The sequence below is a fragment of the Colobus angolensis genome, unplaced genomic scaffold (genome assembly GCF_000951035.1).
Source record: "Colobus angolensis palliatus isolate OR3802 unplaced genomic scaffold, Cang.pa_1.0 Scaffold190, whole genome shotgun sequence".
In the NCBI taxonomy this organism is placed as follows: Eukaryota; Metazoa; Chordata; class Mammalia; order Primates; family Cercopithecidae; genus Colobus; species Colobus angolensis.
In genome coordinates this window covers 6,815,516-6,843,396 of record NW_012115044.1, presented here as the reverse complement: position 1 = coordinate 6,843,396, position 27,881 = coordinate 6,815,516, and the positions used below count along the sequence as shown (strand labels likewise).

Sequence of the window (27,881 nt, the reverse complement as noted above, 5' to 3'; positions counted from 1 at the left end):
TCTGTCGCCCAGGCTGGAGTGCAGTGGCGTGATCTCAGCTCACTGGAGAGATAGGCATTTTTAAAACTAAGCCACACACCCCAGTGACTTTTCTCTCTAGAGTTAGAAATGCTAGGTTCAATTTTCCATGTCACCACTGACCTCAATCTCTTCAATGGTAAAGTGGAGGGAATAATAGTACCCTCTCCATGAAGTTGTTGTGAGCATTAAGTGAGTTAATGTATACACAAAGTGCTCTAACAGTCTCAAATTTCAGAGTGCAGCATAATCTGGAGCGCAGGTTCTGATACGGATTGCTGGGTCCCAACCCCTGAATCAGTAGGTCCTGGGATGGGGCCTGATCACCTGCATTTCTACCAAGTTCCAAGGTAATGTTGATGCTGCTGGTCTGTGGACCACACTTTGAGATCTATATGCTTAGAGCATCATCTGGTAGGTAGTGAGCCCTCTATAAGTGTTCCATGCTCTATAGATATCTTCTTCTTCATCTGATATCATTGACAGAACTCCTTATAATCCACTCATCATCATCATATTATTGTTATTATTATTATTGACAGAGCTCCTTACCATTCACTTATCATCTGATATTGACAGAGCTCCTTATAGTCCACTAATCATCATCATCATCATCGTCAATCTGATATTATTGACAGAGCTCCTTATAATTCACTGGGGCAGGAAGGAGCAGGAAGATGGGCAAAGAGATGGTGCAAAAGATCTCAGACCAACACCTCTGAAGTATTGGTCTACCTGATAGTTTCTGATATGACTGTCTGATATTACTATCTGCCTGATGGCTTCTTACCTACCCTTCGAAACCCAGCTCAGAAGCTACCTCCTCTTAGTAGTTTTCTTTCTCAAACCACCCACCTTAAATAGAACTAACTGTTCTTTCACCTGGGTTCCACCAAGCACTTTTTGTACAGAACAGCACATCACCTGATAGGCACAGCCTGAGAGGGGTTGGTCTAAGATCTTTTGTCCCATCCTTGTCCACCTTCCCTGCTCCCCCTGCCCCAGTGGACCATAAGGAGCTCTGTGAGGAAGAGCAGTTTCCTATTCATCCCTGTTTTCCCAGCTCACAGCACAGAGCCTAGCACGTAAAAGGGACTCAAAATACATGTATTAAAATTGCCCTCAGTTTAACAAATGTACTTGCTTTCTCAGGTGACGCCTTCACTCTGGCCAGATACATTTTTAATGGTTTCAATGTCTTTTGAAAAGACACGTATCTTTCCAAAGTACAATAATAAATTTAAATTTCTGCCAACAGGATTGGGTATTTGACACCTACTTTGCCCCAAACACTATTTTTTTTACTAAATTGCAAGCTTTTATCAAAACATCCCAAAGCCTTCAGGCTTAATCTGAAGGTGTTGCAAAAAATTAACATATTCCAAATTTAGCACCAAGCTGAGTCTCTAACTCTCTGGGTCCCTCTCTTGTGTGTAAGGGTCCTTGGTAGCATTGCTATGAGCAATAAAGTACGTCAGCACAGCCTAGCACAAAGGACAAACTCAGCAAACGCCCTTCCTTTGTTCTTGCTAGAGAGTTATAATTTTTTGGTTCTCGTAATCTCTTATCATTTCCACATATCAGCAACAACTCCATTGCTGAAAATATATCAGTTAAAATAATTGAAAATCCAACCACAAGTACCTCAGCATATTGTTATTTATGTATATTGTTATATAAACTCATCTCTTAATGGAAGAATTCCATAATTTGTCTTTTAAATAGGAAATGCCCTATCGGCTCTAGCTAGAACGCAAGGCATCCTGACTGTAAATACAGTGTCTTGGGGGTGGGATCGGGGGGGTGGGTAAGAGCTAGGACTAGTGCCAAGGCTGTTTGAAGGAATACAAAGAAAGCCCAGGGACTGGGACAATGGCACTGGGAATGAACATGAAGCAACAGTTTGAAAGGTGCTTTGCAGAAATTAGTGGGATTCTGTGACAGTTAAGACAGCTACTAAAGAGAAAAGGGAAAAGAAGAATCAGAGATGCCCTTCAGGAGTTGTTCAAACCTGGGTTCCACGCTGACCTTCTTCACACACACAGAGGGCATTCTATGCTTGTATGTTATTGGAGAGAAAAGTATACAGAGCTTCTGGACCACATCAGAAGCATGTGACTGCTCCTGAAAGAAGCGGAAGCCCAATTTCCTATCTCTATATGCTGAGGATTGCTTTTCAACCCATACATTCGGGAGAATGCTTTGCAGATATGAAGTATTAACATTATTCCCACCAGTACAGGAACAGTTAGTTGCCTGGGTGACAGAGAACCTACTTTTCAATCTCCTGCTCTCTGAAGGCCCACTCCTTCCTCTCCATTTCATTCATCATCTTCCTCCTCTTCTCAAACTGGGAGGTGTCACTCAGAGCAGGGAGAGTGGCTTCCCAAGCACGCTTCTCGCGGGCTCTTTCTATCATCTCCACCTCAGCTTGTCCTGCTGGGAGACCCCGACCTGCAGGATGAAGCAGCACAGCTTAGGAAGAAGCGGGCCAACCCACACAGCCCCCATTATATAATTAACTCCCTGTCAGTTCCTTTCCTCTTCTCTAAATGCGAGGGCCATGACGGGATAACATGACATTAGGGAACAGCCTCTAGATGTGCCTCACAGCTTGTGTTATCTGTGCCCCACTGCCTCTTGTTAGTAAATGCGCCGTAAGACATTTTAGTTGCATGTAAGATGCTGGAATGCGTTTGAAGAATATTAAGGGACTACTGAATAATCACATCGTGGAATGCTCTGTAATAAACAAATTTACATACTGAAATACAAGGCGTTTTCAGACTCCTGAGGTGGGAAAAATATGGGGTAGGGAATTTGTTGGATAAAGTTGAAAAATACATATTTTTTTTGAGTCAGGGTCTCACTCTGTTGCCCAGGCTGGAGTAGAGCAGTATGATTACAGCTCACTGAGGCCTTGACCTCCCCGGCACAAATGATCCCCCCACCTCAGCCTCTCAAGTAGCTGGGACTACTGGCATGCACCACCACACCTGGCTAATTTATTTTGATTTTTTTGTAGAGACAAGGTTTCACCATGTTGCCCAGGCTGGTCTCAAACTCCTGGGTTCAAGCGATTCTCCCGCCTGAGCCTCCCAAAGTGCTGGGATTACAGGTGTGAGCCACTTGGCCAAATACTGTTTTCAAAAAGTAACAGAAAATGAAGACACTAATCACTAGCTGAGAATTCACCATCTTTGGGTTTTGTCCCCACAATGAACGTACAATTTAGGGCTATCTCTTACCTCCAACTTTAGGCATTTGAAGACACAATACCCGTAGGTCAGGCAGGAGGACAGGGACAACTGGATATGTTTCCTGACCAGCTCCGAGGCACTAGCTGAGACCTAAACCTACCTAAACCTAAACCAGGGATGCCTCCCTGGATCAAGTTTTGAGGATGCCAGCACACTTAGGTGCCTAGCACCTCTAAATTGGCCTTGCAAAAGCAAGTAAAGGAAAGGGAAGTTGGAACAAGTTTCCTGTTTGATCACTGAACCACAATAAGTCAATCTTTGTTTTATTTTCATTTAAAAATATAATTATACAGAAAAATCCAAGGAAATAAGTCACAAGTCATATTTTTACCACGTACAGTAGGGCATGCCTAAGATTTTTGTCTTATTTCAGATCTTTTGTAATGTTTATGCTTTTAGAAAGCAAATAAGTAATATATGAATTCACAATCTCTTGTTTTTAATATTAGGGTATTAGCCAGGTGTGGTGGCAGGCACCTGTAATCCCAGCTACTCGGGAGACTGAGGCAGAAGAATGGCTTGAACCCGGGAGGTGGAGGTTGCAGTGAGCCGAGATTGCACCACTGCACTCCAGCCTGGGGGACAGAGCGAGACTCCATCTCAAAAAATAAAATAAAATAAAATAAAATAAAATAAAATTAGGGTATTATAGAGAAGGCTAAAGTTCTGTACTCTGCTTCCTCATTCTGATCACCTTCCCAGAGGCAGTCACAATGATGCATTTAGTGAGGAGTATTACTACCAGTTCATCTTTTTATTTTTATAGATGTATAAAGAAGTAAATAAATCTGTATACAAAACACCACATATATGTATGTGTATATATGTATACATATGTATCTACATATTATTTTGTGGGTCTTGCATGGCATTTTCTTTAGTAATTTAAAAAAATAACTATGAAAATCATACCATAAGTATGCAGACTTAACAACTGTACACATTTTGTCATATATACTTTACATTTTTTGATAAAAAATTGAAACATTATAAATAAAGCCGATGTACCTTTTAACTACCACATTGAGCCCCATTCCCTTCTCCCATTTCCCAGAGTAAACACAAAAAGGAATTTGTGGATTTCCATTCAATCTTAACATTTTATATACAAATTGATGTGTCTATGAATTATAATAATAATGAAACCTAACATTACTTAAGCACTTTTATTATGCCAAGCATTTTTTTTTTTTTTTTTGAGACGAAGTCTCACTCTTGTCACCCAAGCTGGAGTGCAATGGTGCGATCTCGGCTCACTGCAACCTCCGCTTCCTGAGTTCAAGTGATTCTCCTGCCTTAGCCTCCCTAATAGCTGGGATTACAGGCACCTGCCACCACACCTGGCTCATTTTTTTTGTATTTTTAGTAGAGACGGGGTTTCACCATGTTGGCCAGGGTGATCTCAAACTCCTGACCTCAGGTGATCTGCCCGCCTCAGCCTCCCAAAGTGTTGGGATTACAGGCGTAAGCCACTGCGCCGGCTATTTAAGCACTTGTACTATGTCAAGCACTTTTATAATGCATTTAATCTTCAACAAATCCCTATCACATAAACATAATTATGCCTGTTTTACAAATAGAGAGACTGAAAGGCTAAAAGGTTAAGTGACTTGCACATGGCAGTCTGAACCTTGTATTTTTGTGCACTATATTATACTTCCTCTCTAGTAAAAACAAATATGAACCAAAAATGAATTATATAGAAGCAAGACACAGTACTGATGTTTATTTAATATTTATATACATGGTATTGTACTATAACCATTCTGCAACTTGCTTTTTTAACACATCTTTGTTTTGGAAGCCTAGCTGTACTGATATATACAGATCTAGTTTCCTTCTTCCACTGTAAGGCTTTATTACAATTTAAGCTATCTATCTTCTCAAATGACAGATTGCTTTTAATTTTTTGATCATACATAATGTTGCAACAAACATCCTTGTACTGGCCTCATTGTACCATATGTGAGCTTCTCTAGGATTCTTAGAAGTAGAAATGCTAGAGTCTAGCAGCTATATCACAAAATATGATCATTTTTAATTCTGGATATTGCTTAATTTACCCTCAGAAGTATATTTTTGCTCCTGCCTTCTGAGATCCCCTGATGGTTCCTCTCCCATGGTGCATGCTTCACTTCCTCCCACATTGCATCTGCCCAATCTCAGCTGCTTTTTGCAGTCCTTACAAATATTTAGTGGTTCGTGAATTACATATATTTTTAGTTTTACTGAAAATGGAGTTTGTGGGAGTATTGTTGTTGTTACTTTTGTATAATTTCTGGGAAGAGAAGATGAAAAGTGCTAATTTACCCAGGCATAGTTATATTGAGAGTGGGAATCTGGATTAGAACTACTTGAAGGTATAAATTATTTGAGGGAGAAGTCTTATCTATTCAAGCATGAGTTTCCCATTGATAAACATGCTCTCTCTTTTCATCAAATCTTTGTTTACATGCTTAAAGAATAATTTATAATTTTCAACATAAATCCCTTGCACATGTTTTTGTTAAGTGATTCCCTAGGCACTTTGTTATTCATTGCTATTGTGCATGTAATTTTTTTCAGCCAAGTGTGGTGGCTCACCTGTAATCCCAGCACTTTTGGAGGCTGAGACAGGAGAATTTCTAAGTCCAAGAATTGGAGACCAGCCCGGGCAACATAGTGAAACCCTATCTCCACAAAAATATATATATTTTTAATTAGCCTGGCATGGTGGTGTGGACCTGTGGCCCTAGCTACTTGGGAGGGTGGGGTGAGAGGATCACTTGAGCCATAGCGTTTGAGGCTGCAGTGAGCTATGATCACGTTACTACACCTCAACCTGGGCGACAGAGTGAGACTACATCTCTAAAACAAATCAATGAATGTAATTTTTTTCAATAATTTTTTTTTTTGGCAGAGTCTTGCTCTGTCACCTAGGCTGGAGTACAGTGGTGCAATCTTGGCTCACTGAAACCTCCGCCTCCTGGATTGGAGTGATTCTCCTGCCTCAGCCTCCCGAGTAGCTGGGACTACAGGCAAAGGCCACCATGCCCAGCTAATTTCTTTGTATTTTTAGTAGAGATGGGGTTTCACCATGTTGGCCAGGCTGGTCTTGAACACCTGATCTCAGGTGAATAATTTTTCTTTTCTTTTTCTTTCTTTCATCTTCTTTTTCTTTTTTTTTCTTTTCTTTCTTTCTTTCTTCTTTTTTTTTGAGACAGAGTCGCACTCTGTTGCCTAGGTGGGAGTACAGTGGCAAGATCACAGTTCACTGTACACTGTCACCTTGAACCCCTGGGCTCAAGCAATCCTGCTTCAGCCTCCTGAGTAGCTAGGACCACAGGTGTGCACCACCACACTCAGCTCATTTTTCTTTTGTAGAAATGGAGGTCTCACTATGTTATCCAAGTTGGTCTTAAACTCCTGGCCTCGATCAATCCTCCTGCCCTGGCCTCCCAAAGTGCTGGGATTACAGGTGTGAGCCACTGCACCTGGCCTCAATAATGTTTTCTAATTGGATATTGCTGTCATATAGGAAAGTGACTGATCTATGTTGACTTCTTGTTGAACTCTCTTTTTAGTTCTGATAATTTATTTGATTTTCAAAGTGAGCACGTGTGCAAATAAGGATAGTTTTGCTGCTGCTTCTTTCTAATCGCCATGCCTCCCTTTTTCTCTTATCTTGCTGCACTGTCTCTCCTCCACAAGGGTGCTATTGCCATAATGGGCAGATAATTATCTGTATGAAACTCCCCCAAGCAGCAAAGGATGTTTAGTATCCATGCCAGCCTATCCGCTATACCCTGTCCCATGAGCTAAATGCCAGAAGCACTTCCTAATCATTATTACATAGAAAACGCCACTCATATTTCCAAATGTTCCTGAAAGGAGGGATCACAGCCAGGCTTGATAAACTCTGGGCTAAGGTCTTCTCTATGTTGTTAAATAGTAGTGATAATGAGCATTATCAACGTCTTTTTCTTTTAGGGTAAAGTTTCTGAAGTTTCACCTTTAGTATGATGTTTATTACAGGCTGTGGTAGATTATTAAAGTTTCCTTCTGCTCCCAGTTTATTCTGAGTATATGTCATAAATGAGCACTGCATGTTATAAAATACTTTTTTCTGCATCCAGAGAAGGATTTTTCCTATGTTTTCCATTAAAATGGTAAATTACATGAACGGCTTTCTGATATTGCAATAAACTTGAATTTCTCTGATTAACTCCATTTGGTTATAAGTCACTCTTTTGAAATACAGCAAGATTAGATTGCTAGTGTCTTATGTAGAATTTTTTGCATATTTCTTCATATGTGAGATTGGTTTGTAAGTTTCCTTACTAGTATAGTTGGCCCTTCATATCCATGGGTTCTACATCTGTGGATTTGACCAAGTGCAGGTTGAAAATATTAAAAAAAAAACTATGTTCTGAACATGTACAAACTTTTTTCTTGTCATTATCCCTAAACAATACAGTATAATAACTATTTATGTAAAATTTACATTGCATTAGGAATTATAAGTAATCTAGAGATTAAATATATGGGAGGATGTGTGTAGGTTATATGCAAATACTATGCCATTTTACATAAGAGACTTGCGCATCCAAAAATTTTGGTAGGGTTGCAGGGTCCTAGCATCAATCTCCTATTAATACTAAGTAACAACTGTACTGTCCTTACTCAGTTTTCAAATCAAGGCTATACTGGTCTCGTAAAATGAATAAATTAACTTCTATTCTGTGTTTCCTGAAAGAAGTTGCATAAAACAGTTTATTTGGTCCTTAAAGGAGTGGTAAACTTATTTGTAAAACTGTTTAGGCCTGGTGCTCTTAAAAGGATTTTTTGTTTTCTATTTACCAAGTCCATTTCTATAGTTACTCTTCTATTCAGGTTTGTGATTTCTTCTTAAAACCAAGTTAGCAATTTATATTTTCTTTAAAAATTGTATAATTTATCTAAGTTTTTTTTTTAAATTTATTTGAGACTGAGTCTCACTCTGTCACCCAGGCTGGAGCACAGTGGTGCAATCTCGGCTCACTCACTGCAACCTCAGCCTCCTGAGTAGCTGGGATTACAGGCGCCCACCACCATGTGTGGCTGATGTTTGTATTTTCAGTAGAGACAGGATTTCACCATGTTGGCCAGGCTGGTCTTGAACTCCTGACCTCAAGTGATCCGCCTGCCTCAGCTTCCCAAAGTGCTGGGACTACAGGTGTGAGCCACCGCGCCCGGCCTTTCTAAGTTTTTAAATATAGGGCAAAAGATATTCATAGCACTCTCATATTTCTTAAATTGTTTATTCTGTAGTTACTCTGTCCCACTTTCAATCCCAACACTCTGCTTGCATCTTCTGTCTTTTTTCTTGATGCTTCCTACAAGAGGCTTGGCTGTATTATCACTCTTTATCAGAAAATTACTTACGGCCCTAATGACCATTTCTTTTGCCTTTTAAAAGATCTGTATTATCAACTATTTATTTCAACTTTATTATTCATTTAACGTGTGAAGACTGAATAGGTTTAAAATGTAAAGCACTTGGATCAGTTTTTGGCACATCATAAGCACTCAATTTTATCCCCGCAGTGCTTACAGTGTCATCCTTTTTCACTGCCGTTATTTTTCCCTTATCTTTATATAAACTTTTTACGAATGTATAACATACATAAACAAAAACAGATATTCCATCTAATCGGCACCCAGATCAAGGAATAGAATATTACCAGAACACTGGAATGCCCATGATACTCCCTTCCCAGTCTCTACCTGCCCCAAGGATAGCCTACCATCCTTATTCCTAATGCATTCATTTAGTTTTGATTAGTTTTAAGTTTTATGTAAATGAAATCACAGTGTAGGCCCTCTTCTGTATCTTATTTTGTTCAGCATTATATATGCGATTATATACGCACCTACAATCCCTTGTAATCACACGCAGTTGTACTTCATTCTCATTATTATATAGCATTCCGTGATGTGAATACACTATATTTTATTAACCCATTCTATGGTTGATGGACATTTGGGTTGTTTTCAGTTTGGAGTTATTATGAATTATGCTGCTGTGAGTTTTCTTGTGCATGTCTTTTGGTGAACACACCTATGTATTTCCGTAAGTAGAAAAATGTGCTTTTTTTGTGTGTGTGTGTATAGTTAGGAGTGAAATTGCTGGAGTGTAGCTATGAACACATTACATAAATAAATTTACTTAATCCTTACAATATCCTATAAGATAGATTTCTTCTTATGTATGAAAATGTCTATTTCACCTTCACTCGTCAATAATAGTTTGGCCAGTAAAATAACTCTAGGTTTGCAATCATTTTCCCACATCACCTTAAAGGCAATACTACAAAATATCAATCTTTTTTTTTTCCTTTGTAGGTAATCTGAGTTATCTTTCTAATAGTTTTTTCGCTTTTTCTTTTTCTTTTATTTGGAGTGTGAGTTTTTAAAGAATCATTCTGCTTGCTACTCAGTGGAATTTTTCAGTGTGAAGGCTAATGTCTTTCTTCAGTTCTGGGGAGTTCTCAGCCACCGATTCTTGCATTGCTTCTCCACCATTTTCCCTGTACTGATGTCCTGGCACCCACAGCTCTTCCTTTTATCTTGTTCTACCACTATATGTTGCATCCTGGAATATGTGTCCATTCAATCTGTCATTTCACTAATTTGCTCTTCAGCTCTGTCTATTCTACTGTTGAGTTCATTTTATTTCAAACATTATAGTTTTCCTCCCCCTTGATTCCAACAGGTTCTTTTTCATGACTCCCATTCTTGTCTTTGGTGTTGCTATTTCCCCCTTATCCTTTTGAGAATATAGAAAGCACTTCCCAAGTCCTTTTCAGATTGCTCCATTTTCTGTTCACTCAGAAATTTCTTCTCCCATTTCCTTTATTTGTTGTGGGCCACTCCTGGTGTCTCTGTTCCTTGTGTGCTTTGGGGTTCTTGGGTGGAGATCAGCTGCTGGCTTCTCTCATAAGCACCCTGGTCAGTAAGCAGCCTTGACCTGCGAGTGGCTACTACCTAACCTCATTCTTTAGAGCCCTGTTCATCACCACAAGGTGAGGAGTCCAAGGCCCCGTGCCCACCTGGAGCTATTTCCACGTGTAGAGGTCCTGGAAATCCTACGAATGGCCCCGAGCCTGCTTCCAAAGTCTCCATGGGCCTCTTTACAGGATTCAGATTCCTGAGGGCATACTATATGCTGCTGTTTGTTCACCCTTAAGCCCAAGGTGGGGCCAAATGGCAGCTGTTTGTAGGGATGTGTGAACATTGGGAAGAAGAGCAAGGTTATCACGGGCATGCACGACAGGCCCCTCAGATGCAGAGCAGAGCCAGGGCTGGGAGAGAAAGAAGCAGGCCACAGTAGGCTCTCGCCTCGCTGCCACATTACAGTATGGAATCCCAGGAGTCTAAGAATTCCAATTTAAACTTGTCCTTTTAACTTGTTATAAAGATGTTTGTGAAAAAAACCAACATATTTTACTTAACAGTTCTTAGCTTGATTTATAATTTTAAAATATCTATATGCATGGTAGGTGGGCCGCCCTTAGAGTCCTGGGTCCCACAAATGGTAGGAGTAGGCCTGGCTCATAGAGGCTTCTATTGACACTTTAACCTCAGTTCTGCTATGACAGTGCACCAGATTTTTTTTTTTTTTTTTTTTTGCCTAGTAAAGCGTTTCTGAGCCTCTGCCTGGCTCTTGTCCTCCTGCAGTTTAATGCCAAGACCTTATCACACCAAGAGGTAAAGTCCAAGGCCACAGGCAGGAAAGCCTGACTCTGCTCTGTCTATAATCTTCATCAGACAGGCACCAGGCTTCAGCTGCACCTGTGTGCAGGAGAAGGACGCTGGCCCCTCCAGTTCATGCAGGTGACTTGGACCTGGTTCCCTGCCATGCACAGCTCCCACTTACCACCAAAGGTCCCCAGCTACTTCTTTATTTAGGAAAAAGTCTCCATTTCTACATTACGAATATTTTCTTTCTTGCTTTTAAGTGTGTCTATATGTTTATTAATTTTTTCCTATACTTTTTATGCATTCAGAGCAGAAAGGGAAGGTTTCAGCATATTTTTAATTTGCCATCTAGGCCTGAAAGTAGAGCCTCTGCTTTAAAGTACAGGTGTTGGGCCAGGCACAGTGGCTCACGCCTGTAATCTCAGCACTTTGGGAGGCCGAGGCGGGCAGATCACAAGGTCAGGAGATCGAGACCATCCTGGCTAACACGGTGAAACCCCACCTCTACTAAAAATAGAATAAAAAAATTAGCCAGGCACGGTGGCACACACCTGTAGTCCCAGCTACTTGGGAGGCTGAGGCAGGAGAATCACTTGAACCCAGGAGGAGGAGGTTTCAGTGAGCCAAGATCACACCACTGTACTCCAGCCTGGGCAACAGAGTGACACTCCATCTCAAAAAAAAAAAAAATGGGTGTTGAGAATGCTTAATCTGGATTCATAAAGTGGGCTAGGAAACAAGTCAAAGCTAGAGCCCAGATATGAACATCTTCTTTGCCTGGGATGCAGACTTGATCACAGCTATCTGTTACAATGTGGGGAAAAGCAATCTTATTTAAAAATCATTACTGTGTACTGACTGTCTCTGTGTCCTTGGAGGAATTAGTTAACCTCTCTGGTTCTCAGTTTCCCAGCTATTAATACAACTAAGTGAGTTAGATAAGCTAATTTCTAATAATTTCTAAAAGTACTCTCGCTTGTTAATTATATAGGTTCGCATAATACAGGCCTAGGCCAGATTTTATTACATTCTAAGAGTTAATTTCTGAGCCTGAAAGATATTTAGCATTTCAGAGATAATATCAGGTCATCCAAATCATCTAATAGAGTATGTAAGGGAGCTTTGGTAAATTAAGATGTTTTGGCAAATTAAGATAATATTACGTACATAGGAATGTGCATTCAGTATTTTACACTCAAAAAAAGCTTATGGGCCGGGCGCGGTGGCTCAAGCCTGTAATCCCAGCACTTTGGGAGGCCGAGACGGACAAATCACGAGGTCAGGAGATTGAGACCATCCTGGCTAACACGGTGAAACCCCGTCTCTACCAAAAAATACAAAAAACTAGCCAGGCGAGGTGGCGGGCGCCTGTAGTCCCAGCTACTCGGGAGGCTGAGGCAGGAGAATGGCGTGAACCTGGGAGGCGGAGCTTGCAGTGAGCTGAGGTCTGGCCACTGCACTCCAGCCCGGGCGACAGAGTGAGACTCCGTCTCAAAAGAAAAAAAAAAAAAAAAAGCTTATGTGTAAAGAAGTATGATTGCTCAATAAAAAGGAAGTGATTCACCAGGAGAGAGAAAAGAGAGGACATAGGTGACTAGTTAGCAAAGCAACTACAATATTAAGCTGAAATTCAGCTTCACAGATAGAGTACGATAAAACTACTTAAAACAAAAAGATAGTATCTTTATTTGACCAGAAGTATCAGAAAAATTATGAGTCTATGAAGTTGCTGTACTGAGTAAGACACTTTATACAGCAACACTGTAAACCACAATTGCCTGTACATGGGCCATTTGAACAGCATGTGTGGTTATCAGCACTGTCATCTGCCAATAGTCAGGAGATTTACCAACTCACCCCAAGTAAGTGTAGCCAAGGTCAAGAGCTCGGGGATAGAGTCCTGACATACTACATATTCTGGAGAGTATGGATCTGTTTGAACGTCAGCATCCCGATAATCAGTCTGAGTGCCCACAGTCGACTTTGAAGGGATGGATAGGTGCTTAGTAGAAGTAGGAGGAAAAGTGTATGGTTCTGCCCTAAAAGGGAAAAATCGGTTTAAAAATTGAAACCTGTTATGATCACTTAAAATATTATATAATCAAGTAGAAACAAATTTTCGAAGCTTCATCAAGTCCATTCCTCCTTTAAATGTTGACAGGTACAAAGTCATGAATCCATTATAACCAGGATTATGCCCCCAAATCTTGAGACAATTGCCTTGTTGTTCTCATCTCTGCCAAGAAACTGAGTGGGTCTAAGTACCATAGTTGACTCACAAAGGTGCCTATTTATATGTGTGTCACCGGGCAAGGTTGTAGAACAAAGCTATTCTAGAATGCTGTACAGCACTTCCGGACCTGTTCAGAATTACTGCATTCTCTGGTTTCTTTCTCCTCTGTTTCAGTTCGATACCCACTCTCTGTTTCTCTCCAGAAATACAGGAGCAGAGAAAAGAGAAGAGATGCTTTCTGCTGAAAGAAAGAAAGAGAAAAAGAAAAAGGAAGGAAGGGAGGAATGAAGGCAGGCAGGCAGGCAGGCAGACAGGCTCTATCTGGATAAATGATTCAATAATTAATGCTGGGATCACTTTGTTATTAACATGTGGGAAAGTTACCTTGTCTCTTGCAGAAAAATTAATTCTAGATCTTTAAAAAATTAATGTAAAAATGAGACTGTAAAAGTACTAACAGGAAACATAAGTCAATATTTATATCATCTTTGAGTGAAGGTCTTTTTAAGCCTGGCTTAAAAGCCAGAAGCTATAAAAGGAGATGATCAATAGAATTGAGGGTAAGTTTCAACTTCTATGCCTCAAAATATCACAAACAAATTTAAAAGGTGGATGGCAAACTTAGAAAAAGGTTTTGGAACATATATGATAAAAAGTTTAAATAGCCTTTCTATATAAAAAGCCCTTGTAAATCAATTAGGCAGTTAAATATCCCATGGAAAAATGAGTAAAGGAGAATTCACGAAACAAAAAGTAAAACTTTTAACAAACACATGAGAAGATAATGAAGATAACTAGTAATCAAAGAAAAGTAAATTAAAACAGCAAGATACTGTTTCATGCTATTTTATCACATAAACAAAGATCTAAAAGATTGAAAGTACCTAGCATTGATTATGTTGTGAAGAAATAGGCCTTCTCATAAACTGTTGATGGAAATACAAATAGGTACACCTAACTGACAAGTTAAAATACCCTTTGATCCAGCATTTCTACTCCTAGGAATTTATTCTAGGAAATAACTGGACAGGTGTACAAAGATATATATGAAAACATGTTCATAAAGTCTCATTTATAAGAGTTAAAAATTAGAAACTTAAATGATCACATCAATACAAGAATTCTTTAGAAAAATGACGCAGCCATAATGGAATTTATGCAGCTATTCAAAATAATAATGTAATCTATACCTGTGAGCATTCAAAAATGTCCATGATTCATTGTAAAGTAGGAAAAAATGGCACTATTAAGTGGGTATGTATAGTATGATTCCATTTTTACATTTTAAAACTGAGTTTTATGCATAGAAAAATACCTAGATGTATATACAATAATAGTAATTATTTCCAGATAGTAGAATTATACAGATAATTTTTTTCATCTTTATACTTTTCTAAAACTTCTTTTTTAACATGTACATGCGTTGTTGCCTCTAGAATAAGAAAAAAACCAATATAGCCACTTTGACTTAAAAGACATTGTTTTCAAGTTAGTAAAAGCATTGGTTAAATTATATAAATAAAGATGAAGGCAAAAGTGAGATATTTCCATTTTGAAAAACAGAGGCAATGGTAAGAGCTTACATAAGAGCACAGCAAATACATACACCAAAGATCTTTAAAAAAAAAAAAAAAGGTGGGGGGCAGGGCGCAGTGGCTTATGCCTGTAATCCCAGCACTTTGGGAGGCCTAGGCAGGTGAATCACGAGGTCAGGAGTTCGAGACCAACCTGGCCAACATGGTGAAACCTCGTCTCTACTAAAGAGTGTGGCGGCACGTGCCCTGTAATTCCAGCTACTTGGGAGGCTGAGGCATGAGAATCACTTGAACCTGGGAGGTGGAGGTTGCAGTGAGCTGAGATCACATCACTGCACTCCAGCCTGGGCGATGGAGCAAGACTCCATTTCAAAAAAAATAAATAAATAAAAGCATTTCAAGCCAGTTAGAAAGAAACACCTGTTTGGAAGTTCAACCTGTGCTGGAGCAAGTACTTTAGATAGTTTTTTTGTTTTGTTTTGTTTCATTTTGTTTTTTGAGATGGAGTCTTACTCTGGCACCCAGGCTAGAGTGCAATGGTGCGATCTCAGCTCACTGCAACATCCGCCTCCAAGGTTCAAGTGATTGTCCTGACTCAGCCTCCCAAATAGCTGGGATTACAGGTGCCCACCACCTCACCCAGCTAATTTTTGTATTTTTAGTAGAGTCAGAGTCTCACCATGTTGGCCAGGCTGGTCTCAAACTCCTGACCTCAAGTGATCCTCCTGCCTCGGCCTTCCGAAGTGCTGGGATTACACGTGTGAGCCACTGCGACTGGGCTTTAGTTTTTAAAGCTGAACTGTAACTGCTATTGAAATCACTTTCCAGTAGTTGCTATAAATTTCTAACATGTAGATAATATATGGCTTCTTACATTTTCAGTAGAAATTATTCTACTATAACATTCTAGTTGAGGAAATAACTTCAAATCAGCTTTATGTCATCCAAAGTTACATGAAGTTTTATTATATTAGTGCACCATTATCTTGAATCAAGAGAATAAATTAATTTTTTTGTTTTTTGTTTTCTGGTTTTTTTTTTTTGAGACGGAGTCTAGCTCTATCCCCCAGGCTGGAGTGCAGTGGAGTGACCTCAGCTCACTGCAAGCTCCCCTTCCCGGGTTCACACCATTCTCCTGCCTCAGCCTCCCCAGTAGCTGGGACTATAGGTGCCCGCCACCACTCTCGGCTAGTTTTTTGTATTTTTAGTAGAGACGGAGTTTCACTGTGTTAGTCAGGATGGTCTTGATCTCCTGACCTCGTGATCTACCCGTCTCGGCCTCCCAAAGTGCTGGGATTAGAGGCATAAACCGCGGCGCCCCGCCAAGAATAAATTATTTTTTTCTCAAATTGAATAATTACACATTTGAACCATCTGATCAAATGTGCTTAGTTTATGGCAAGGCCTAATGAGCTCTTCTGATGAAGGTTTCTGTCTTCCTATCTTTCCAGGTGGGTCTGGGAATAGAATGTAAAAGAGGAAAGCTACTTTGAACCCTTCTAGTAACTTAATACGTGGTTTCTTAACCAACTTCTTAATTTCTCCAACCTATTTTTTCCCCATTTCAGTTGGCTTTAGGGGAGAGTAAAATAAGAGTAACAAAGAGCAATGATCCCTTTCCCACCTCCTCCCCAACCTCAAACAGGACCCAAACCCAGAAAGGTCCCACATCTGCTCCATGCTGGCCTGACCCCTGCTGTGTCCTGGCCCCTGTCCTCAGGCTCACCTGCTCTGGCTTTAGTACTCATATGACAGCCAGGGCTGCTCTATATGTTCTATCCAGGCCCTTCCTCCTCCACCACTGCCCAGGCACCAGGAGCATGCACTGTCTGCCATACCTACAGTCTTCTAGATTTTCTCTCCCAGCCCCAACAGAGCTGTACAGAGACAGGCTTCAAAAACCTAGCAAATCCTGTTCTACTATGAGCTTCACTGAATGTTTTAAAAGTATTAACTTTTTATTCTATTTGAAAAGGTGCTTATGTAGAATCCAAAGGAAAGACTCCAACAGCTAGCCATGAGAAAGGTGTGGCTGGAGAAGGCCAGCTGGTCCCAAGACAATTTCATCCCTGATAACATAAGGTGGCATTATACTCACTGCTCAGAAACTCAAACATACTGGAATTCCAGAGTTGACCGCACTCAGGAATACTGATTCATTCTTTAAAAAGTTCTAAGAGAGATAGAGAGTAGCTACAATGTCAAATGTCATAGTTTAACTGTTGGATGGAATCTTTATCCCTTGTGTCATGGTTATTTAGGAAGGAGTCGGAGAGGTCATGGTGTTCATCACTGTAGGCCTCTGAACTCCCTCGAATTAGTTTAACAACTTTTAGACTGAGGCACTTATGACCTCCAAAGCAGGTAATCCAGTGAGCCTGATTTTAAAGAATTACCAGAAGGATCTTTAGGGATCTACATAGCTCATAGCTCCCCTTTTGCTCATACAAAACATTTCATAGAATATAAGTCTACAGCTATCTCTGAAACTGGTACCCCAGGAAATTGCTGTCTGGGGAGAGCAGGGAATCTGTACTCCATCTCTGTAAAGAGCCAAAGGCATCCGCACAGTCTTAAAAAAAGTCAAGGGTGAAGTAGAATCATAACTAGCATTTATCTTGAGGATTACAGACATTTAATAACATGTGTCTTATTCATATGATGATATATGTTATTAGGAATAACTATATTCTTTAAATGCACCCTTGAAAACCCAGCCCTGAATAAATTTGTATTCAGAAATATGAGACCTTAAAAAAGGTTTCTATTCCTAATAATTTCATGAATACCTTGGACTTTTTTCTCTTATAGAAATATTACATTTTATTAACAGAGGAAAGAGTGTAGCAAAAATTAGATTTTTAAATGGAATACTCTACCCAGTCTGCTGTCTTGTCCTGAAACTAGAGATGAGAAATACACGTTTGTCTCAGATTCAGCCCTTGTCCCTTACCTCCCTCTTACCTTGGTCCACTCCGTTGTGGGGCAAAAACCATGTTTTATTTATCTTTGTATACCACGTTGTCTATGTAGATTAGATGGTTATTAAGTTATAAAATTCTAGCATTCAAAAAATATTACATGACTGATTTGTTTATTTGATGAAATGTTGAAGAACTGTCATCAAATAAGTGTTTCAGAGAAGCAAAAGAAGATATTTAAAGCACTTTTCAACTTTTTTAAACCACAACTGCTACAATTTGAATATGTGGCTGTGTCTTCTCCAAAATTCACGTTCAAACTTAGTCCCCACTGTGGTGGTATTAAGAAGTGAGGCCTTTGGGGAAAGTGATTAAGTCATGAGGACTCCATGCTCATCAATGGATTAGTGCCTTATAAAAGGACTGGAGAGAACTAGCATAGGTCCTTTTTGCCCTTCCACCATGTGAGGACACAGCATTTGCTGCTTCTGCCATGTGAAGACACAGCAAGAAGGCCCTCACCGACACTGACTGCCATCCCCTTGCTCTTGGACTGTCCAGCCTTCAGAATTCAAGAAATAAATGTATTTTATTTATATCACTAAGTCTGTTAATTTGTTATAGCAGCACAAACGGACAACTAACAGTAAGAAATACATTTTATATCATAATCCATCATATACATATAAACGTATGCATATTATTTTTCTGAAACAAAAGTTATAAACAAAAACCAACTTACCCTCCATATACCTGGTGCTTTGGTTATTTTCTATTCTGTTTCATATTTTAAAACACTTCTCATGACCCACTAGAAGATTTCATACCCTTCCAATGCTTTGTGATCCACAATTTCAAAAATAGTGATTTAGAGAACTATCTTCTGAGAGAAAATATGGAAGCAAACAATAAATAAACTGAAAAAGAGTTTTTAAATAATGGTTACTTACTTGGATATGGCATAAACAACATTGAATGGCATCTGCTGAAAAAATGGAAGAAAAGGCCTGGGAGGAAAAGGAAAACATAAATGTGTGGGACTTTTGCAATGAATATACTCTAAGCTCTCTTCCAGCTCTAATATTTGTCCCTTAAAAATTAGTGAGCTTAAATATCCCATATATCAGTGCTACTTCTGGATATACAAAATCACTGAGGGGTGGGGAGGTTCTTGTCTAAAATGCAGATTCCCAGGTCTGGCCCATGATATTCAGTACATATAGGGTAGAGCCAATGAATGTGCATTCTTAATAAACACTCCAGTATTTTCTCTTCAGATAGTAAACAAGTCACACTTGCAGAAGCCACCCTTTAAGCCCTGTACTTGGGCTTCAGTTGGCCATTAGTTCCCAGCAACTTCTCAAGTTCCTGAGACATTCTGAAATTCACAATGATTTAATCTAAAGCCTCCCCCTAAAAGTTAAGAATTGTACAGTTAACTGTATAGAATTGTATAGTTAACAGTTAAAAATGTAACACTTCTCTGAAAAAGTTAGCATCACAAAATTTCCATAAGGAGGTTGCTCATAAATAATAATGTGGATTAGAAATTTACTTTCTCAAGGAAGCTTATGCAGATGTAGTATCAAGACTATTTTTTCTAACTCCAGTAAGATGTATAAGGAAATCCCCATCTAATTTTAATTTGATTTGAGTATATGGTTATTACATGAACATAAATCACAAATGAAATAAAACTAACCTTTTGGCCATGTTGGTTTGGGCAAGATTCACACAAAGAGAACAAATGTTATCCCTTTGAACACCAAGTTTCCCCTTCACCATGGCTTCATGATATCTCCACTGTGTCTCATTCATTTGATGACTTCATTTCAAATGTTTTCAAATACATATTCTTAGTTGCAATCAGTATCTCTAAAGTCAGGCAGGCTTAGTTTGAACCCCAGATCTACCCCTTGCTAGCTTATATGACCTGAAGCAATCTATTTATCATCTCTCAGTCTCAGCTTGATTACTGGTAAAGCAGGGTTCATATATATCTTATCCTACATTTCTGTTGAAAAGATTAGATCATATGCATGTAAAGCACTTAAAATAGAGTCTGGCACATTGTATGCACTGAAAAATGATAACTGTTATTAGTATCATAAAGAGGTTCTGTAATAATATTAGAGCTCAAATATTCATTAGTAATTACATTCTACCTTTCAAAGTATTTATAGCGATTCTTTCCAGTAACTTCAGGATCTTCATAAACTTCTCTAGGCATCTGAAAAGAAGTGTCAGTTCTAAAATGAAGCAAGAAAACATTATTCAAGTCTAAAATATTTCCACATATAATTTCTATTTAATATTTCTATGTATACAGAGTAGGAGTTACACAGAGTATCTCATACTGAGAGTAAAGTCTTCCATAACCTGCATTTGACTGTCATACAACTTAGAGTACATATGATTCTTCCCCTGCCCTGAGCCAGGAGACCAGGACCTAGTCAGAGGGAGTAAGAGTTGAGAAAAGAGTAGATTTATGAAATCCTACATACAAAAATGCCCAATTTTAATTAAAAGCACACAAGAATAACAAAATACTAAAAGATAATTTTTAATTTATTTTATTTTTTTTGAGACAGAGTCTCGCTCTGTCACCCAGGCTGGAGTGCAGTGGTGCAATCTCGGCTCTCTACAAGTTCCACCTCCTGGGTTCACATCATTCTCCTGCCTCAGCCTCCCAAGTAGCTGGGACTACACGTGCCCGCCACCACACCCGGCTAATTTTTTGTATTTTTGGTAGAGACGGGGTTTCACCGTGTTAGCCAGGATGGTCTCGATCTCCTGACCTCATGATCCACCCGCCTCGGCCTCCCAAAGTGCTGGGATTGCAGGCATGAGCCACCGTGCCTGGCCAAAAGACAATTTTTCTATGTCCAGGCTAAAAGACTTTATACTTTTAAATTTACTAAATGTGAACTTGTAAGTAATTAAAATAATAAATAATTCGACTTATCCTTGAAGGTGCTTTGGCTGCAAGTTCCAAAAAATATTTTAGATATTAGCAGAAAAGAGCACTTTCAGTTGCTAAGTTGGATCCAAGCAACAACAAACTCAGTCATCCCTACCTTTGGTGGAGAGTTGTCATGATATAGATATAGATATAGATATAGATATGATGGAAAATATAATATAATACATATAATCAGGCTTGTTTGGTCAAAAGAGTTTAGAAAGAAAATTTGGTCTAGGTATAACACCACGACTGAACATTTTTAAACCACACATGGTAAATGAATTAAAAAAAATGTTTTTAATGCATTTATTTTAGGCCCTGAAGCCACCCCACACTTACATGGCAAGCTGCCGGAGGGCTTCTCTGTGTTTCTCCTCATGTCCCTTCCATTCCCGACTGATAAATGGTGGGACAGGATCTGACTTGCTCCAATATAGAGAATATCTTGGATAATGGATCAGGTTACTGAACATGGTTTTAAACCTGGGAACTTTTCTCTAACGTTAGGGAAGGGAAGCAAAGGACAAAATTATACCATCAGCTTTTCTAAAGTATTTTAATTATATTATAAATTTTTTAAAAAAAGATACAAAGCAATGTATATAGTATAAGAAGAGGGGTTATTGCTATATACATAGAATATCTTTAAATGGATGCCCAAGAAACTGATGACAATGGCTGTTTATGTGGAGGGGGTGAGGGTAGGGCTAGAATTTATTTTGTACTGTATACGCTTTTGTACTGCTTGAATTCTTTTAACATGGGCATATATTATTATATTTATCCCATTGAAATAAATTAGCTTATGGGTTCTCTATTCATTATTAGTGACTTAATCCTCGCAACGAGCCACAAGTATTAAGATGCTTTGCCCCCCAGTAATCTTGGCATTGTAATTTCTGTGGAACCTAAAATCCAGTGAAGATTTGGTGATCAGTCAATCTGATCAATGCAGTCAAGCAAACTAGATGGTTCAGGTTCATTAGGTAGCCTTGGTTGATGAATTAGACATACCAGTCTGCTGCGAATCAGGGTAGCTTGGATATTTGCCTGTGTGTGGTCTTTCTTACTTGACACAATAAACAATGGATCTGCAAAATAAACAAGCAAGTAGCATAACAAATAGAACATATCTACCCCTAGGCTGAGAATAATGGCAAAGCAATGTTATCTCTTAATTGGAAAACAAATTTAAAAGTTTAAATATTGCCTGACTTGGCAGCAGCTCATGCTGTGTTGTGCATGTGGCCTTGTTACTCTACCACTTCTACCAGTAACAGTTGTCAAGACAATTTTCTTTTCTGAATATTCCAAGTCAGCATATGGAAGTGGAATGCATAAAGAAAGTCTAGCATATTTTCAAGTACTACACCCTAAACAACACTTTATTCTCTCCTATGAACAAAACTCCTTCTGAGCCTGGGTAGCCCAAAAAATTCTTTAAGGGAAAGACCTTGTACATATGCACTATGCCCATTTGCAAGGAAAAGAAGCAATACATTTATACTATCTCCCATCTTTGATGCACTAGAAAGATGCAAACCACATGATATCTCAGAATTGGTGAACATGGTTAAAAAAAATCAGCTATCTTCAGAATTCACCCCTTAAGTTTGTAAGTTTGCTGATGATGGGACCATTATTTTTACAAAGTCCAACAGAATATTGCCCTGCTATTGTAAGTATCTGTTTATCAGGTATATCTTTAAAGTGATGAGGAGTATTCATGATTGACTATACTGTACTGCCCTTTAAAATCAACTGATTTGCCATTAAATTAACAAGCAGCCTTCAGATATACTTAATTTCTCAAGTAGACTTGTCTCTGGGGAGGCAAATACCCTGACCAGCTAGTCTAGATAACATGGTAACACGTATTTCTCCATAGAAATTAATAAACTGGGAATTGTGATTTAGAAATGTCTCTTTTGAATTTGGATAATGTGTGTTAATTTCTAAAACCTAATAATTCATCAGTTACCCAACAAATATGATTTACCGATGCAGACATTGGATATTCCCACCAAGGCTGAAAAGCTGCAAGAGGCTCAGGTTCTTTTTGCTCCTTCATTCAACACATGTTTATTGACTGGCTGCTCTATCTAGGTGCTTAGAATACATCAACAAAACGACAAAAATCTTTGACTTCATGAGAGAGAGAGACAATAAACAACAAATATAATAAACTAGCAAATTACACATTAGAATTTGAGGGCTGTTATTTTTTAAAAAGAAGAAATCGGGTAAGGGAAACAAGGTTGCAATTTTAACTAGGGTGGTCAGGACAGGCCCTTGAGAAGGTAGCATGTATGGAGACTTGAAGGTGAGGGAGTCAGCTAGTCAGATATCTGAAGAACGTTCTAGGATGGGAGCATGCCTGATACATCTGAAGAACAGCAAAGTCCCTAGGATGGGAACATGCCTGATATGTCTGAAGAATAGCAAAGAAACCAGGACAAATGAGGCAGAATGAAAGAGGGAAAAGAGAGTAGATAAGAGGCCAGATAAGCAACTAGTGAACTAATCACATAGGGCTTTGTAGGGAAGGGTAAAAGAGCCTGGAAAGGAGTTCACCTTTGCACCACCACAGTTCTGTCAAGGTGGAAACCTGGCCCAAGGCCAGTCAATTCATTGGCCAGCCAACAACCAATCTTAAATTTCTAAATTAAATTTTCAGCTACAATACACAAAGACGCTATACAATTGGTGGTGAGCTTTAGGGCTAACTAGTCAAGAAGCAGGCCACCCTAGTCCCTATCATAGTAAGAGAAATCCATACACAAGAGGCTTTCTGTCAGATGGAAGAAGCAAGCAAGCATAGTGATGTCTTGCTTAATGATGGGGATACGTTCTTAGAAATGAGTCCATGAGGTGAGTTTACTGTTGTGTAAATATAGGAGGGTGCTTAACATAAACCTAGATGGTATAGCCTACTCCACACCTAAGCTATGTAGCATAGCCTATTGCTCCTAGGCTACAAACCTATACAGCATGTTATTGTACTGAATACTGTAGACAGCTGTAACACAATGGTATTTGTATATCTAAACATAGAAAAAGTGATGCATTGTGCTACAATGTTATGACAGCTACAATGTCACTAGGTAATTGAAGTTTTTCAACTTCATTATAATCTTATGGGACCATCCTTATACATGTAGTCCACTGTGGACCAAAATATCATTGCTTGGGGCTTGACTATACATAGAAAGAAGGTTAGAGTTGCCAGATAAAATATAGGACGTCCAGTTAAATTTATATTCAGATAGGCAATGAATAATTTTTTAGTATAAATATGTTCCAAAATATTGCACGGGACAAAAATTTATACTAAAACATTATTCGTTATCTGAAATTCAAGCTTAACTGTGCATCTTGTATTTTTATTTGCTAAATGTGGCAACCCTAACAAGGTGAAAGGTCATAAGGTCAAAGAAAGAAAGCAGGAGAGCACGGCATCTTAGTTCTGATCTTCCCCGTCCAGGTTCTCATCTGCCCTGGCTATACTTCGCTTCCCGTCCATGAATAGCGGCGAGATTGTTTTATAACAACACAAACTTTAATCTGATCTATTCTGAGTGAATTTCTGTTCTTAGCAAGGCACATGGAAACATTTAGCAATTCCTCTGCAAAAGAGACACTTATGAATCAAAGAAACAACCAGCTTAATAAATACTTTGGGGAGATGTTTGTCCTCCTTCTCAAATTTCCTGTGAAAAAAACATGGTGATGTGTTTACAGGAGCTAACTTGATTTATTTCACAAAACCAAGAGTAAATACAGAAAACCACTGGCCAGAATATGTCAGCAATCACTACACAGCCTCTATCTAGGAATGGGTACTCCAGAGATTCCCACACAAAGGAGACCCTGGGATTCCCAGACGCAACACTACATTGCTGAAAGCAATGCAAGGTTCAGGTGAAAAACCTGGGACTGCAGAGGGCAAAATTGGAAAAAAAAAAGCATGCTTAGCTGGTTACAATTCTTGCCACGGCAAATTCAATAAACATTTATTTATTGAAGCGCCTAGTACATGTATCAGCACTAGAATAGGTGCTCAGAAAGCTACAAAAATATACACAACAGGAACCTAAGGAACTCAAGGAGCATGGAGAGAGAGAAAACACAAAATGGACAAGCAAGCCGTTAAAATAAACTGGGGCTTTATTGGCCCAAGAGGAGCCAGCGGACCTAGTCTATAAACAATGCTTTGACGCAGAAGTTGAAAACAAAAACAAAAATAAAACCTAAAAGCAAGCATAAGATAAACTGGCACTTCTTTTCGCCCAACTTGGATTTGCCCAGAGAGTAGGAGACAAAAGATTATTTTCGTAGGGCATTTTATGCAGGAACGTTGAGTGAATCTCCGAGTCTACAAATCGTTGCATACTTTTCTGGGTACCAAAATGCCCGGAACAGGTTTCAGGAAGATCGCCCCCTGAAGCGGAGCGCACCGGCGCCTTTCGATGCACGCGAACCCCCGACCCCACCCCGAGTGCGGCCACCCGGAGGGCTCGGAGCTGCCCCCACCCGACCAGGGACAACCTCGGGCAAGAGGTCAGTCCAGAGGGTCGTCTTTCGTTCGTCATGCCCCTGGCCAGGTCCCACCATCTGGGAGCCCACCGGGCCCAGGAGTAGACGGACGCGGAGGAAGGTCTGCGACTGTCCTTACCGTACAGAAAATCATACGCTCGATTGGAGGAGATGTGGTTCCCAGCCCGCGACCTCGCCCGGTACTGAGTTTGAGACACCTGAGGCTGGGCCTGGGGCTCCTCGATGGTTACTGCGTGGCTCATGGTACCGCCTCTTTTCTCCGGCCAGCAGGGGACCAGCGGGTCTGACCTGGCTGCTGCGTGCACGTCGCTATGGTAACCGCCGCAGGCGCGCGGGGATAAGGGGCGGGGCCAGGAGGAGAGAGGAGGCCGCGGGGCGGGGCCGAAGAGGAGTGGAGAAAAGTGAAAGCAGGAGTGGCCGGGCAAGAGTCGGGAGGGGAGTGGAGGGCAAGATGAGACGAGAGCGGAGAGGCAGGGTGAAGGAGGAAAAGGCTCGCTTCCCTCTACACTCCAGAGATAGTGGGGAGGCTGGGAGAAAGCTACTCTTAAGTCATTGATTTGCCAGTTACACCTCGTAGCCTCTCGGAAATCCCTGAGAGATCTCAGAACCTTCTAGAATAATTGGGTGCTTCCCGCACCCCCCCCCAACACGCTTCCCCAGCCCTTTTCCAGGGGACTTGTCCCGAGAGCTGCGGAATTCAGTCAGGTTCCTAAATGTTGCTCCTTAGCACGCTGTGAACTTTGCCCCACACTCGTGAGCATCAGTGTTTAGGGTGGGTTAGGTCATCAGTAACTGTTGATCTGAGACTGCTGACCCTTTCTGAGTCCTGGGCATTAGATAACAGAAGATGATGTGGGGTAGGCATTGGCTCTGCTTTTAAAAAGTATTTATAATGGAAAATTTTAAACATTAACATAAGTGATTCTACTTTTAATAACAAACCCTCAAGTAATCCATCCCTCAGAATCAACATTTAGCAACATTTTGCCAATGAAGTTTCAGTTTCCTTCCCTTCTTTTTTAAAGAAATCCTAGACATAATATTATTTTACCCTTAAATTACTCTGCATCTGAAACTGATACAGATTTTTAAAATTTAACTACCGCTATCATATCTAACAAAATTAACAGTAATTCCTTAGTACTATAAATATTCCAATTTTCCTGTTTGATTCCAAATTGTCTTTTATAGTTGGTTTGTTCCAGTCAAGATCCAAAAAAAAAAAAGTCCACATCTTGCATTTTGGTATGTCTCTTATCCTAGAGCAGTGAATTTCTAATACTTTCAATAATTCTCTATTTATTACCAGAGGTTCTTCTATAAAAGGAAGTTTTTCATACCAACTCATTGGTTATCCTGAGATAACCAGGATAACCCCATAGAGGAAAGACTGGGTAAATGCTGGATTCGTTCTCTTTAATTATGAAATTTCAGAGACATGAGTTGGTGCCCTACCAAACTCCAGAGTTAACCACAAAGTTTTTATTTGTTTGATATCATTATGAATGCATGCATTTTTTACAGATCTGATGCTTCAATCCATTATGATCATTATTATTTATTATACTTACATTATTAAAGCTAATGGCATGCCTTAGAGTTGGCTTTTTTGTCCTTTAATGTTGAGATGAGAAGTCTTCTTCTGATCAAAATTTTTCTTGATCAAAGTGTTCATGGTCTCACGGGCTTCAAGGAGTGAAGCTGTGGACCGCAGCCGCGAGTGTTACAGCTTGACTAGAGAAATGCGTGGACCCAAAGAGTATGCCTGGCAAGATTTATTAAAGCCAAAGCAAAAGTTAAGGGAAAGTGAAAGTAAAGCTTCCACGTGACGGAAGGGGACCCCGAAGGGTTGCCGTTTCTGGCTTGGGTGTCTTATGTTTATATCCCTTATGACTCCTCCCCTTTACCTTTTTCTGTCCTGTAGGATTAGCTTATTTTCTATCCACTTGTGGGTTTGTAGCAGGAGGAGCCGCAGACAAGAACCACTCAGACACCGAGTTGTGGAAGGAAAGGGCTTTGTTCAGCTAGGAGCATCAGCGGACTCACGTCTCCAAAAACCGAGCTCCCAGAGTGAGCAATTCCTGTCCCTTTTAAGGGCTTACAACTCTAAGAGGGTCCACGTGAGAGGGTCGTGATAGATTGAGCAAGCAGTAGGTACATGACTGGGAGCTGCATGCACTGGTAATCAGAATGGAAAATAATAGGACAGGGATTTTCACACTGCTTTTCCATACAATGTCTGGAATCTATAGATAACATAACCTGTTAGGTCAGGGGTCGATCTTTAACTACCAGGCCCAGGGCACGGTGCCGGGCTGTCTGCCTGTGGATTTCATTTCTGCCTTTTAGTTTTTAATTCTTCTTTCCTTGGAGGCAGAAAGTGGGCATAAGACAATATGAGGGGTGGTCTCTTCCCTTAGGTTGGCGGGCCTGGTTGGTTAAAAACATCAGGCTGCAGCTAGAGCTTAAACTCCCTGTATGATTGGTTGAAGTTTCAATCCCTTAATTTGCAGCTGGGACTCACTTTGGCTTAGTGGAAAGTCCCCTTTGATTGATTGAAGTTTCAATCCCTTAGCTTGCAGCTATGACTGATTTTGGCTTAGGGGAAAGTCCTGTAGGGAAGTTCCTATTGAACCAGGAAGTCCAGCCACCTTAGCCACTTAGTCCCTCAAT

General features: G+C 39.9%; 1 protein-coding gene across 4 annotated transcripts in view; it reads right to left on the bottom strand.

Annotated features, from left to right (window-relative positions):
• The window catches only part of MAATS1 (MYCBP-associated, testis expressed 1), a 65,033-nt gene extending 39,505 nt beyond the window's left edge, over positions 1–25,528 (bottom strand). Inside the window, exons 1-7 of one of the 4 annotated variants that reach the window (XM_011940637.1) lie at positions 25,327–25,522; positions 21,666–21,742; positions 20,991–21,148; positions 19,852–19,935; positions 18,637–18,693; positions 12,855–13,036; positions 2,295–2,472 (exon numbers count right to left, since the gene is read on the bottom strand). In XM_011940637.1, coding sequence (XP_011796027.1) covers positions 2,295–2,472; positions 12,855–13,036; positions 18,637–18,693; positions 19,852–19,935; positions 20,991–21,148; positions 21,666–21,742; positions 25,327–25,450 — 860 coding nt within the window. In that variant the 5' untranslated portion in view covers positions 25,451–25,522. Of the gene's footprint in view, positions 1–2,294; positions 2,473–12,854; positions 13,037–18,636; positions 18,694–19,851; positions 19,936–20,990; positions 21,149–21,665; positions 21,743–25,277 lie in introns of all 4 variants that reach the window. The other 3 variants (XM_011940638.1, XM_011940639.1, XM_011940640.1) reach the window with 3 other exon arrangements.
• Between the last annotated feature and the right edge of the window lie 2,353 nt (positions 25,529–27,881).